Raw genomic sequence first — 14,848 nt, forward strand, 5'->3', positions numbered from 1 at the left:
TTTTAGTGTATTTTTAGAGGGTATTTGACCATTTCAAAGTCACAGACTCATGTTTCAGTCAATTGTAACTTCATCCAAATGTGTTACAGGTTTGTAGATTAATTAAACTTAGTGTGCATTTTCATGGGCTGAAACTAGGGTCTGTCCCTTTAAGTTTTAAAAGATTAAATAAATAAACGTACCTTTTGCCAAATATATCGTATCAAAAAATTACCGTTCGACATGTTTTATTTATCGTATACGAAGCCAAAACAAAGGTGCGAAAAGTGACTGTCGTTGACCTTAGGCAGAGACAGAGAACAGCGAGAAGAAACACAGTCAGAGACAGAGATGAAATATTTGAACGGCACATCGGCGCATTTACCCTATGACTGTTATTTCGAAATTTGGACTACGTATAGAAAACAAAGCAAAGTTACCCCCAACCCCTGCCGCCATATACTCAGGGCTCGAAATGCAGTGTTAGTACATGCACCGGTGCATGCTGATTTTTGCGTGTGCACGTAACTTTTAAAACTGGGTGCACGCGGTGCATGCTAATATTTTTCAAGTACTGTGTATTGCGTATACTAGTATCCTGTTGTCTACCAGATTCAGACTCAAGTTGTTGAATTTTGCGTATGCATTTCGTAATCTGTTCGCCACATGAAAACGATAAATTTTATCTTATGGGCGCATCCATTTTGTATCCCATAATCCTACTTACAACAATGGCGCCCTTTCGGTCATTTCCGTGAAATATATTTGCGAAAATTGCCGGCAATATCTCGGTTATATCCGTGAACGGTATTAGGGAAGGTGGTTGAGACCGACTTTGGGGTATCCACGCGCATAACACAGTTGTTGTCGTCGCTGACAAATTGAACTCCGCCAGATCTGTGATCAATACAGAGTACCGTAACTGCCTTGAACATTTTCGACCTCAGATATGGGCACTTGATCAGATGATTGCGAACGTGCAGGTGCGTTACTCGCGTAGTTGACTCGAAGTCAGCCAGTGATTATTTCAATCGCAACTTCTCGTCGAATTCCGTAGGCTAATTTATATTATACCAACAGAGCTTATCGAGTTAAAAAAGTTGACAACTTGCTTATACAAAACACAAATATTCATACGTTTTTGTAATAGGCCTATTATAGATTTCTGTAAGGTGTTTACGTTGGGTGAAATTTTCAAATTTGATCAAGAATCAGTAATAAACGCAGTTGTATAACGTTCCGGTACTGTTAATAAATATATATAGGTATTGCCGAATAATTCCGAATAGCTTCGTATAAAAAAAAAATCAACACTGTAATCAAGGTAATTAAAATAGTATTTTCCTCATTGTTAACAGGATTTACCTTATTTTTGGTGCATGCAGAATTTTAATAGTGCATGTAACTTTTTTTCAGCATGCACCTGGTGCATGTAGATTTTTTTTTCATTTCTAGCCCTACTGTATGCTTACAGTGACAAAGCAGCAACGAAATCCATGTATGCACTTTCCCATAGACAGGATATTACACAACACCTTTAAAGGGACATTCCTGAGTTTGCTGCAATTTTTAAGATGTTATCGACTAACAGGTTTTTAACGATTGTAATTACACATCAAATATATTTTTCTGCATAAAATATTAGTTTAGTGGCTTTATATTAAACCTGCTTCTGATCGTTCTAATATTTATACTAGGTTAAACTTCATTTTATTTCCTAACATATTTTTTAATATCTCTTTTTGTACGTACGGAATTATTTGAAGACAAAATCCAGGTATGGCTACTTGCAAATATTAAGACGACCAGAAACACATTGAATATACAGACACTGATATTCTAAACAAGAAAATATATTTAATATGTAAGTTTAATCGTAGAAATATTTCATTAGTGGGAAACATCTTACAATGCAGCAAACTCAGGAATGTCCCTTTAATGTACCAGTGTCGGTCGCACAGGTTAGGACGTGGGAACCGGCCTCGGCGGTGTCTTGGTTAAGCCATCGGACATAAAGCTGGTAGGTACAGGGTTCGCAGCCCTGTACCGGCTCCTACTCAGAGCGAGTTTTAAAGACTCAATGGGTAGGTGTAAGACCACTACACCCTCTTCTCACTCACTAACCACTAACCCACTGTCCTGGACAGGCAACCCAGATAGCTGAGGTGTGTGCCCAGGGCAGCGTGCTTGGACATTAATTGGATATAAGCACGAACATAAGGTGTGCTCTCTATCACTGGCTACACCCATTTCCGATAAAGGCAAACAAAAACAGAATACTTATCGAATTTACTTTATTCATCGATTATCGCAGTTTCCATTGTAAACCCTGTTATAGGTAAATCTAGAAACATTTCTGTCTGGGCTGCATGGGATAAGTGGGACTTATCTCACAAATGTATTGTGTTCTCATACCCGGAGTGCAGTCTACGTTGAACCAGCTGTACCCCATTTGCATGTTCACGAATTGTAACCGCATACAGCGTTGATTCGGATTAAGGCCTTGATTACCTCGCCAGTCGGAGAATGCCATTCCGTTGTTATTCCCTCCAACTGAAACGCCCATCATCGCATTTGGATCAATCCACATCCATGTCACGCCGTCGTTCAACTTGTGCAGACCAGCAAAATAGTCCACTGATTCATGAAAACAAGATAACCATTAAAATATCACTGTTAATTGTAGATAATCATTTTGTAAATGGCAGAATAAATGAAGGTTTAACGGCACCTTTTATGTGAATTTGAGAGAGAGAGAGAGAGAGAGAGAGAGAGAGAGAGAGAGAGAGAGAGAGAGAGAGAGAGAGAGAGAGAGAGAGAGAGAGAGAGAGAGAGAGAGAGAGAGAGAGAGAGAGAGAGATGGGGGGGGGGGAGATAGGTGGAGGGAGAGGAGCAAGAAGGCAGAAATGATCCGATTTATCCTTCCGAAAAATAAGTATATTGTCCCTGAAGTGTGGCGAATACAGTATACATCAGATTTGTCTTTTAAACCTTTTTATCATGCAACCATGCTTCCTATTGACCTGATAACCACAACCTGATAATTCGATGTGTTATGATGTCACAAGGAAATAAGTTGTGGGAATGACAGATGTTTGCTAAATTTTCAAGTAGGTCGTTTTCTCATTTTTCAAACACCCATTTACAGCAGTAATTATTGAACTGTATAAATACATATATATAATATTTAGACTTCCTGTAACGTCAAGGTACCACTTATGTTTCAATTCTCCATTATTATCTCCAATTTAGAACTAGCCAGTGTTTTCAAACATTTTTAAACAAAAAAGCAAGAAGCTTCCTGCAAAGACTGTTTACATTGGAACAGCGTCTGACGTCACTAGCAGCCAGTGCTGCAGATCTTCTTCGTGTCAGAAATAACCTTGAGTTTATGTTCACAGAAAGAGGTACACAAATTATGTTGTTGTGACACAACAGACTTTGAAATATAATCAAAGTAATTTGGAAACATAACATTTAGGCTGTCTATGCCATTCCCAAGATGCTTTCGGGCACTCGCTATTGTCCGATTTCCAGTAGTAGTTTCTACACGATATAATTAATAGTTTCTATACCGCTTTTGACTGAAACATATTTCAAAAATATAACTTGAAAAGGGTTGCACGATAAAAAAAAAAAAAAAAAAAAAAAAAAAAATCAGGTCACTACATTTTGATATCGTCGTTATTTGGGTCGGTTCGATAACGGTGTAACAACCGAATTTTTCGACTATCTCCTAAATTTGATTACCGACATTCCTTTGCTGCAAGACAGATACATTAGCATTGCTATTTTAACCAGAATCGTGAGACCAACTACATCATGTGAATTGCATTAGAAGAAGTTTGCTCACTGAGCGCTGACCTAATTAAATTCAATGGTTAAGTAACGTTTTAACGCTGGCTTTTTCACTGTCAACACCATATTTATTTTAATAAAACGGCGATCGCGAGCCAGTTCGCTCAGAATATGGAACTTTAACCATTTTTCTACCCGAAAATAATTTTTTTTTATTTTTCTGACTGATTTTTCCACCGTAATTTTTCATGTTTTTAAATCGTTTAAATTTCATTCCTAATGGAAAAGCTTAAGGATTCCCTGCTAAAATCGGAGACTCGAAGGGATTTCCTGTGTCAAGCATTTTGACAGGAGGCGGTTTTATCCCAGTTCGCTAGCCAATTAATGCCTGAGATACTTGCCGAGCTATCAGTGTAAATTTTTTTTTGATTAGTGCAGATTATAATCCGTCATATTTTAATTTAAAAAAGTTTACGAACTTTCTTACTCTCAGCGCATGCGCACACCATATGTCTGCTGTTGCGAACTTAGTGAAAACGTCAAAGTTTGTAAACAAATTTATCAATTTGTCGATTTTATGGGCTCTTATGACTTTGGGATTGATTGTAGATTATGCTAAATGTGTAATATTTGTAATTTTTGTCTTATAAACGACACGAAGGTGTGTTTTGTGTCTTTTGTCCGGTAAACATCTAACATGCGTGGGTTGTACCATTGCTGCTGATGCAAGGTGTGGATGAGTTGTGTGTTCTGTGCATTTCGTGCATTTAGACAATTTTCGATTTTTGAGCAATTTTCCAAGGTCATTTTCATAACCATAGCAACCACAAACTTCAATTAAAATTACTATGTTGTAGACATATCTTACAATTTAAGGTGGTTTTGTTTTGAAGATTTTGACGAAAACGCGATATTTGACATTTTGTGTGAAATTCATGAACCTCAACCCTCCTAAATTGACAAATTTTAATACGTTGTATGAATTCTTCATTTATTGCAAAGGAGTAAAGATATACTATTATACTATAAATTTCGTTAAAAACTATTGTTTCTTTTAATTTAAATTAAATTATTTTAAAAATTAAAAAAATAGGAGCGAAGTAAAGTTATTGCTGAAAACGTAGGTGCCGATTGCCGTGACGCGAACGATAGTGAACTATAATTATTTCAGTTTGCATGTCAGTCTGAAAGAAAGAACAAACTAATTGTAAACTGAAATAAACAAAATAAAACATTATGTATAGATTAAAATGTCCCTGTTACACAGACAATCAACTCCGAGTGTCAACGTGCAGCAGTATTGTCCTGTAGTGCACAGGTAAATATTGCATGATTACACCCCTTCTCTGTAATGTTCTAGTCCGGCTCGGTCACAGACAGTCAGATAACTAGTCTATATTTAGACGGATGCGCGTCATAAATGCTTTTTTAATCTAAAAATAGACCGCCACGCCAGCAAACTTCTTCTAATGTTTGCTGATTCTGTTTCGAAAATTTCTCTCTCGAGATAGAACACTGCCCTATGTTCAAAGACTGGCCTAGGACACAAAGCCTCCGAAACCACTGACGATACATCACGGGAAAAAGAAAATCTCTACTATAAGTATCTTAAGCGCACGATACATCTACGAAATCTCAGAGACTTTGTGTGGGAGACCATGTTTCCGAGACCTTTTTTTTCATAATGTATCGTCAAAAGTCTCCGCAGAGAGAAGTCTCCGAAACAACATAAGGCCTCAGACCACAATTAATTTCGCTATATGTTTCTATATAGCCTTAGTGGCTATAATATTTTTATTAATATCAGCAGGCCCGTGAAGTTTTGTATGTACCTTTGCCTGCATGGGGGACACATACCCTGAAAAGGACAACCCCTGTTGTCCAGCTCTTTCTCCCAGCATATTGGTTTAAACAGACACACCCTCTAAACCTGGCCGGAGTACACCCATTTTACACAAAAAGCACTACTTTTGCATGGGCCGGAATTACCACAAACAAGTCTTCAATGTCAACAAGTTACACATGTTTACAAACTACATGCTATCCCCTGTCACTTCAGTCAAACAGTTGCCACTTCATAGCTGTCTGCCATGAAATAATCACAGTCAAACAGCAGACTACTTGCGCGGTGAAACTTCCGGATTTTGGACAACCAAATGGGAAAGAAACTGTAATCTGAGGCCTATCAGTCAATTTTTTCCCCTAAAATCTGGCCCACACTAATGCATTCCAATGATATACATATTAAAGCAATGCTCGGTAAGTATCGGTATGTCACCTTTAAACTGAGAGTATACAGAGGCTGTGTTTTAAAACACCTACCACAGTGCCTTGCCATGGCCAATTTTAGCAATGGAAACTTGAGTGACACCAACTTCAAAATGTAATAACTTTATCAAATTTTGAAATTTCTTCATACAATGAGCAGCTATTTTTTCTTCTACATATGTTCTATCTGCACAGTGTTGTCTTGGAAAGATTTTGAAATATTTAAAGGAAAAAAAAATCAATCATTAGATTTTACTTCATTTTAATGAAATATTAAACTTAAATTTAAATTTTTGAAAAACAAAAAAATCTAAAACTGTAAAATTTTGCATTTTAGATATGATAAGTGGAGGCTTAGTAAAGATATGGTGACTGAATTCATGATACATTATTAGAAATGTGTCAGAGGGATGGTGAAAGTCACAAAATTGGGGCCATTTGCAACAAATGTTTACACACTAATTTCAGGGAAAATTAGACATGATAGGCCTCATATTCAATTTTGACCTGCTGTATTTACTTAATCTACTTCATTTACTGTATTAGACATGTAGCCACTTTGTAAAAGGCAAAACAGTCCATATAAATGCATATTAATATGAATATGCCCTACAGATATTACTTAGGTATACACAATAATATTTTTTTTGTTGACGACAACTTTGAAAATGAAGATTTTGTCACAAAATGCTGATATAAATCCTACCAAGAGGTACTTGCACCATATTTTTCAGTTTCCAGTGATAACTGTTAACAAGTGTAGTCATGTGCCAGTGTCTGGGATACCTCAGTGTAGTATTTCTTGATTGGAAGGATGTTTGTAGTAATGACCACTGAATATGCATTATGGATTATTCTGCCATCTGTATTACAAGCCAAATGTTAACCTTTTTGGCACATTTTCTGCAATAAACTTGACAAGTATACCAGCATCTGATTACTGAACACAATAAATACATTCAGACAGCATAGAATATTAGCCTATTAGATTTTCTAAGGATAAAAGACCATTTTTGAAAAATTACTGAAGTGTGTAATTTACATAAATGTAGGTGAAATGTATTATTAGAGTACTTAATCTTGTTAAAAACTGTATACTATTTATTTAAAGTGTTTAATTACATTTAGTAGTGATATATTCATTATATTTAGATTTTCTGTCCAATTGCAATAATTGAGAAACTCATTAAAATTCAATATGTAAAAAAAAAAAATCTCAATATTGACTAACAAAATCCAAGTTTTGCTCATTTTTACCAAATTATTAGCTCAAAACTGTTAAAAAATATTGCAACAACCTGTAGTAACATCAGAGGTCATTTTATGCTATTTTGGAGGATACTGAAATTTAAAAGTTGAAAATTTTAATTTTAATTTTTAATAAATTCAAAAAAAAATGTTTTTTAATTTAATAAAATATTTAGAAAATAAATAAATTAGTTTTCATATTCCTTGTGGTATGCACAATCAGTCTGTGTAATTTCACCTCTCTGGTTATAATACTTTCATCAGAATCAAGCATTTAACCGGTGTAATGTGTGAACTATATCAGGCCTCAGACCACAATTAATTTCGCTATATGTTCTATATAGCCTTAGTGGCTATAATATTTTTATTAATATCAGCAGGCCCGTGAAGTTTTGTATGTACCTTTGCCTGCATGGGGGACCAAACATACCCTGAAAAGGACAACCCCTGTTGTCCAGCTCTTTCTCCCAGCATATTGGTTTAAACAGACACACCCTCTAAACCTGGCCGGAGTACACCCATTTTACACAAAAAGCACTACTTTTGCATGGGCCGGAATTACCACAAACAAGTCTTCAATGTCAACAAGTTACACATGTTTACAAACTACATGCTATCCCCTGTCACTTCAGTCAAACAGTTGCCACTTCATAGCTGTCTGCCATGAAATAATCACAGTCAAACAGCAGACTACTTGCGCGGTGAAACTTCCGGATTTTGGACAACCAAATGGGAAGATAACTGTAATCTGAGGCCATAACAACTAACAATCAGAATACATAAATAAATCAGATGACATGACTGGTCGCATGGTATTGGTCAAAATGGCGATGCACGGTAATAATAACATGTGAGTGAAACAGAGAGAACACTGAAGTATTAGTCGGACTTCGGCAGGAAAAACCTTGCTTGTACAACACCAAAAGTAATATATACTACAACAGGAACATGAGAAGAGAGGCAATAAAATAAATAGCTCCTAAACTGGGCACACAAGGTAAGTATTTGTGTCCCGCCTTTTGTTTCTTTGTTCCCTCCCCATAGATTCTCTCCTCAACCTACCAAAAACCGTCCCACTAACAAGACGCTACGTTTGTAAATTGCAGTACTCTGGTGCATTTAAAGGAACATTCCTGAGTTTGCTAGAATTGTAAGATGTTTCCGACTAATAAAATATTTCTAGGATTAAACTTGCATATTAAATATATTTTCTTGTTTAGAATATCAATGTCTGTATATTCAATGTGTTTCTGGTCGTCATAATATATGTAAGAAGCCCCAACTGGATTTTGTCTTCAAATAATTTCGTACGTACGAAAAAACAATGTTAGGATATAAGATGAAATTTAACCTTGTACAAATATTAGAACGATCAGAAATACGTTTAATATACAGCCACTAATATTTTATGCCGAAAAATATATTTCATATATAATTACAATCGTTAAAAAGTCTCTTAGTCGATAACATCTTAAAAATTGCCGCAAACTCAGGAATGTCCCTTTAATGCAAAATAAAATTAAACAAAAAACTCATTGCAATTTTCTTCAGTAGTGGTTTATGGTGTCGAAATTGTATGACGTGGTTACCAGTTGTTATTTTTTAAACACGATCGAACACGATCCTATGCAGTTGACAATGATTTAAATCCGGACCTGTGAAGGGGGAGGGGTCTTTGTTCAACAGTTACGTCTCACTTGTTGCAAAACATCGTAGTGTCTGTGCTAATATCTGCCCTGCTGCAATGAAAGGTCGGACACGAGTATGTGCGGGTAATCAAAGGTGCACCCAAATTCAGCAGGTGTTGAAATGATTCTGGATCCATTCGAATACAACTGTAATAGCCATCCACATGTGACAAACGAAGCTCGTCCATGAGATGATATGCCCCGAGAGCATCTCGGTTTCTGAACCAGCCCTGGACCCATTTAATTTTATTTCTGCGTTTTCGTTGGGTTTTTTTGTTGTTGTGTATTATAAAACAAATGGTAATGACACCAACAGCAGCCACGGACGGCTGCATGCTTGTCTGCCATTGTGCAAAGAAATAACAGACGTGTTTCCGAAACAAAGTGTCTCAAAATAAAATAAGTGTATCGTTAAGTCTCGGAGATTTGGTAGACGTATCATAGGCTTAGGACGTCGTAGATGTATTGTGGCTTTAAAGCTTTATGAGTTTAACTAACCACGCAGTGTTTATATGAATGTGGATGGGATAAGTTAGACACCCAAAACAGTTTTACTTTGTGCTGGGGTATCGTCAATATTAATTTACTAGTATGTATATTCAATGTAACATTTACCACACATTGAACAAAACAGTACACACGTTAATAGGCCTACTTACTGTTACCGGGGAGTCCTGCAAGCTGCATCTCAATGAAGTTATTCTCCATTTGATCATTAATAACAACAAGGTCAGCTCCCATTGCTTGACAGGCATCCTAAAATAACGTTCATTTAACAATGTACATAAGTATATACAATATGGACGTATATGGTATATTCATCCGTATCTCTCTCATTCTATACGTTAATACGTCTGTCTATTCTCAAAACAAATTGTACTTTAATAAGTATACGTATACATTTAGACGTGTAGACCCCACCAGGGTTCATGTATTCTAATATAACAATTAACAGTAGAGGTTGTAGTGCTAACCGTTAGTGTAACAATATGAACACTAGCGTTCAGAGGCGGGATTTAGATCAGTAGATTGAGTTCTCGCTTGAGGTGTGTACGTCGCAGGATCGAACCACCTCGGTGGATTCATTCATCTGATTGGATTTGTTACCTCCTTCCAACCAGTGCACCACAACTGGTCAAAGGGCGTGGTATTTGCTTTTGCGTCTGTGGGAAAGTGCATTTAAAAGATCTCTTTCTACATGAGGACAAATATACCGGGTTTTTTCCTGATGACGACGAGTCACAAGTACGAAATGTTTGACATCCAAAAGCCATTGATTATTTAATCAATGTGCTCTAGTGGTGTCGTTAAAGAAAACAAACTTAACATTTAACTATAGATCAACACTGCAAATGTTAAGATTGTACGTTCATCTGCGTTCTCTGGTACACTATGATAGTGCAAAGGGGTATGCATGCTTCTTTTTAATAAATTAAGCGTGACACATAATTAGCTTATGGTTGGTAAAACAATTTTATAGAAAACGTCATTATTGAAACTTTTTTCCTACGTTTTTCTTTAAGAATCTTCAATTTTCATTATGACTACATTTATAAAGAAACTATGTGAACAATTTATCTGACCCAGGCCGTCTCACTGGCCATGCCAGAGACATGACCTGAGACAGACGTGCCTGAAACCATAGGGATATAGGGGCACGTTAATAGAGTTCAAGATAAATATGTGAACAATTTTACACACTATTCTGAGTATTGACTTTGTATTTTATTCAAGATCACAGATAATTAAAAAACCACACAGTTCTACTTCGTCTGTTAAAACAAATTGTAAAAGTTAAAGGTTTGTGTTGTTCAGCAACCACACTGGATCACACTGATTTATTAATCATCGGATATTGGATGTCAAACATTTTATAATTTTGAAATGTAGCCTTAAAGGAACATTCCTGAGTTTGCTTCAATTGCTAAGACATTATTGATTAATAGAGACTTTTTAACGATTGTAATTACATATCAAATATATTTGTCTGCCTAAAATATTAGTGGGTGTATATTAAACGTGTTTTCGATCGTTATATTTGTACTAGGTTAAATTTATTTTATTTCCTAAAATATTATTTTTTTCGTACGTACGAAATTATTTGAAGACAAAATCCAGTTTGGGCTTCTTACAAATATTACGACGACCAGAAACACACTGAATATACAGACACTGACATTCTAAACAAGAAAATATATTTAATATATAAGTTTAATCGTAGAAATATTTTATTAGTCGGAAACTTCTTACAATGCAGCAAACTCAGGAATGTCCCTTTAAAGAGGTAACCCGCTACATTTAACCATTAGTAGCAAGGAATCTTTTATATGCACCACCTCACAGAGTAGCACATACCAGTCGTGGTGCACTTACTGGAACGAGAAATAGTTCAATGCAAATATATTGTAATTAAATACATTAAAATAGCATTTTATTACAAATATAACCCCTCAAAAAAAAAAAAGCTTTTAGAGGTAAATGGAAACTCCTTAAAGTACGTGACGTCATTGCGTATATTTGCCAAATCGTGAGGACATCATGTTTAATACCGGCAAAGTCATTCGTTTTAAGTGTCAGACCGTCCACTAATTTTTGTATGTTACACCAATACATACTAAACCTCTTAACCTAATCTTCATCCCCAACTTAATTTTAAGTCAACTAAACGGCAGAATTTTGAAGTAAAATGACTTAAATACTAAAGCAATTATAAAATTGCATGAGTGAATCAGTCACTTTACAAATTGACTGCAAATTTCATTCGTTTCACAAATTAACATATTTTAGACATTTACCATAACATGTGCACTTTCCATATAGCACAAAACGCTGGCTGCGACTGCGAGACACTACTACTGAATTGCATTCCGATATTAACAATTGTATTCCAAATTATACAGATGTGCTTTCGTTGGCCCATCTCATCGAACGTAATAGGTTTTCTAAAGCATTTGGTTAACCGTGGCTGAGAAATAGTTTATGTGCGTGCTACGTACCCGTGCTTCGAACCAGGAGTTAACACCAACTGTTGAAAAGTGGTAGCAGGAACCTCGATTCATCATAAAACCGGTTGGACAGGTAACTACAAAATTCAGTTTAATGTACTTAAAGAATATGCAGGGCAGCACCCACATTTTTGTTATGCCCATTGGCATACATCTTATTCAATGAATGAATGAATGAATGTTTATCGACACACCAGCACGAAAACTGCATCAGCTACTGGGTATGGTAAATACAAAAATGCAACAGTTAAATTAAAAGACAGTGTAAAGAACTGTGCAATAAAAAACAAATAGCATAGGTAGGTAAAATTGAAATTAAAAATAAAATTCAGTATCACAAAGGAAATGTAATAAAAGTTCAGATATCAAAGAGGAAACCCTCTGCTTCCAAGCAATGAGAAATATATAAATGCAACAACTCATGAAACAACATCAATATAAAAATTCGATAGGTAAATTGAAACACAGTGTAAAGAATTGAGCAAAAAATACAAATATCACAGATAGCAACATTAAAATTTATAATACATTTAACACATCTGATTCAACCCTTTCAACTGTGATAGTTTTTTGGAGATATTAACGGGACATTCCTGAGTTTGCTGCATTGTAAGATGTTTCTGACTAATAAAATATTTCTACGATTAAACTTACATATTAAATATATTTTCTTGTTTAGAATATCAATGTCTGTATATTCAATGTGTTTCTGGTCGTCTTAATATTTGTAAGAAGCCCAAACTGGATTTTGTCTTCTTAGTATTTTTAGGAAATAAAATGAAAATTAACCTAGTACAAATATTAGAACGATCAGAAACACGTTTAATATCCAGCCACTAATATTCTAAACAAGAAAATATATTTAATATGTAAGTTTAATCGTAGAAATATTTTATTAGTTGATAACATCTTAAAACATTGCAAACTCAGGAATGTCCCTTTAAAGCCGTGAAGAGTTATTTCTAAATGCGTATTTGTATAATAACACATCGGTGTATTGTAAACGTCGGCTATTTGGTTATTTCCACAACTTATTCAGTGGGAAACCTATCACCAAAAAGCAGAAAAGAATATTGTTATCCACGTTCACGCAAATTTTAATCAGTCTGAGGGCGTCATTTTGAATGCACTATACTTCTAAGCATTAACTTCATCAGTGTTTGTAGGATCGATCCCAGTCGGTGGGCCCATAGAGGTATTTCTCGTTCCAGCCAGTGCACCACGAGTTGCATATCAAAAACCGTGGTATGTGCTATCCTGTCTATGGAATGGTGCATATAAAAGATCCCTTGCTACTAATGGGAACATGTAGCGGGTTTCCTATCTATGACTGTGTCAAAATTTGACATCCAACAGCCGATGATCAATACATCAATGTGCTCTAGTGATGTCGTGAAACATAACCCACTTTGTTTTCATCAGTGTTTGTATTGGGCATCTGTATTTTGTTGTCCTCTCTCTACACACAGCTACTGACGAGGTCGTTACGTCGTCGCCATCCCGAACTGACTACCGCCAAGTCTACGGTACTGCGGTGTGTACTGCGCATGTTAAAAAACCCCATCTGATTTGTAGGCCGAGTTTTAAATGTGCCTCGATTAAATTGCGCGACACCAAAACCGTCGGTTCGATTGGTTCGCGTTGGCATTCAATTACAGACTGTCGATCAGGACATAGAAATGTTCTTTTTGTCTAACAGAACACATTGAACAAACATAGGGTCGGCCCTTGCCTTAAATACAAAGAATCGGGTTGTAATACATGGCAGATTTGTATTAAAAATCAAATACACAAATCTTTAGAACTGGAGGGGCTAGTGCCCTACTGTCTCCGCCTACCTTGTCTTCTGAAGCCTTACCTTTAGACTACAAGTTATTTGTCTAGATATAGTTCTATGCAGACTTTCTTATAATGCATAACATCTTAAAGCTCAGCATACAAATAAAGATGTAAAAATAGTAATAATATAAATTTATTAAAATAACACTAGGTTAAAATACCTTCTGTTTGCCTTCTCTCCTGTTGAATACGATTCCATCTCAAGTTAAATGGAGAAGAGATTATATATGTCCTATAAACTGGACCTAGCTTCACCTCTGATACCATTAAAATGCTACTACATATTCATGATTTAAAAATAATAATTAAAATGTCTGATATATGTATTTGAACAAATGGTATATACCACTGTATTGTGATTTATAACAAACGTTAATATGAAATTATGAAATAAATGGAGTGGAATGGAATAGAATAGAATAGATGTTTAACGACACCCCAACATGAAAACTACATCCGCTATTGGGTGTCAAACTACGGTAAATACAAAAAGTAAGTGATGAACCACATCAATAAAAAAAAAAAACATCCACCAGTTAAAGTAAAAGACAGTGTAAAGACAATGTAAAGAACTGTGGAAAAAAAAATACAAATGGCATAAATAGGTAAAATTCAAATTTAGAATAAAATTCAGTATCACGAAACAATTGTAATACAAGTTCAGGTATGAAAGAGGAAGAAACCCTCTGCATCCAAGCAATAGGAAATACAAATGATTAGTCTTACACAATGCTGATCAACAATAAGATATCAAGTTGGTCACGCCTCATTGGTCATTATTTTGTTTTACCATAAGAGCTGACGAGACGGCAGAATAATGACACATGGAACTCGTCAGAATCTGATGTGAAGTACGCTGATAAGATGCAGTTTACTCAGTTGTCTGATACTGGTTTACGATTATGTAGATGATTACTTGTAGTAATAAACAAAGAATAATGAATGAATGAATGAATGAATGAATGAATGTTTAACGACACCCCAGCACGAAAAATACATCGGCTATTGGGTGTCAAACTATGG

General features: G+C 35.6%; 1 protein-coding gene across 1 annotated transcript in view; it reads right to left on the reverse strand.

The window, feature by feature from the left end:
• Window positions 1-2,256: 2,256 nt before the first annotated feature.
• LOC121376122 (C-type lectin domain family 4 member C-like) overlaps window positions 2,257-14,848 on the reverse strand; it is a 32,530-nt gene continuing 19,938 nt past the window's right edge. Inside the window, exons 5-7 of the mRNA XM_041503923.1 lie at window positions 11,978-12,063; window positions 9,641-9,737; window positions 2,257-2,616 (exon numbers count right to left, since the gene is read on the reverse strand). Of these exons, the coding sequence (XP_041359857.1) occupies window positions 2,324-2,616; window positions 9,641-9,737; window positions 11,978-12,063 (476 nt within the window). The 3' untranslated portion in view covers window positions 2,257-2,323. The remainder of the gene's footprint in view (window positions 2,617-9,640; window positions 9,738-11,977; window positions 12,064-14,848) is intronic.

This window comes from Gigantopelta aegis, chromosome 6 (genome assembly GCF_016097555.1).
Source record: "Gigantopelta aegis isolate Gae_Host chromosome 6, Gae_host_genome, whole genome shotgun sequence".
Taxonomy (NCBI): Eukaryota; Metazoa; Mollusca; class Gastropoda; order Neomphalida; family Peltospiridae; genus Gigantopelta; species Gigantopelta aegis.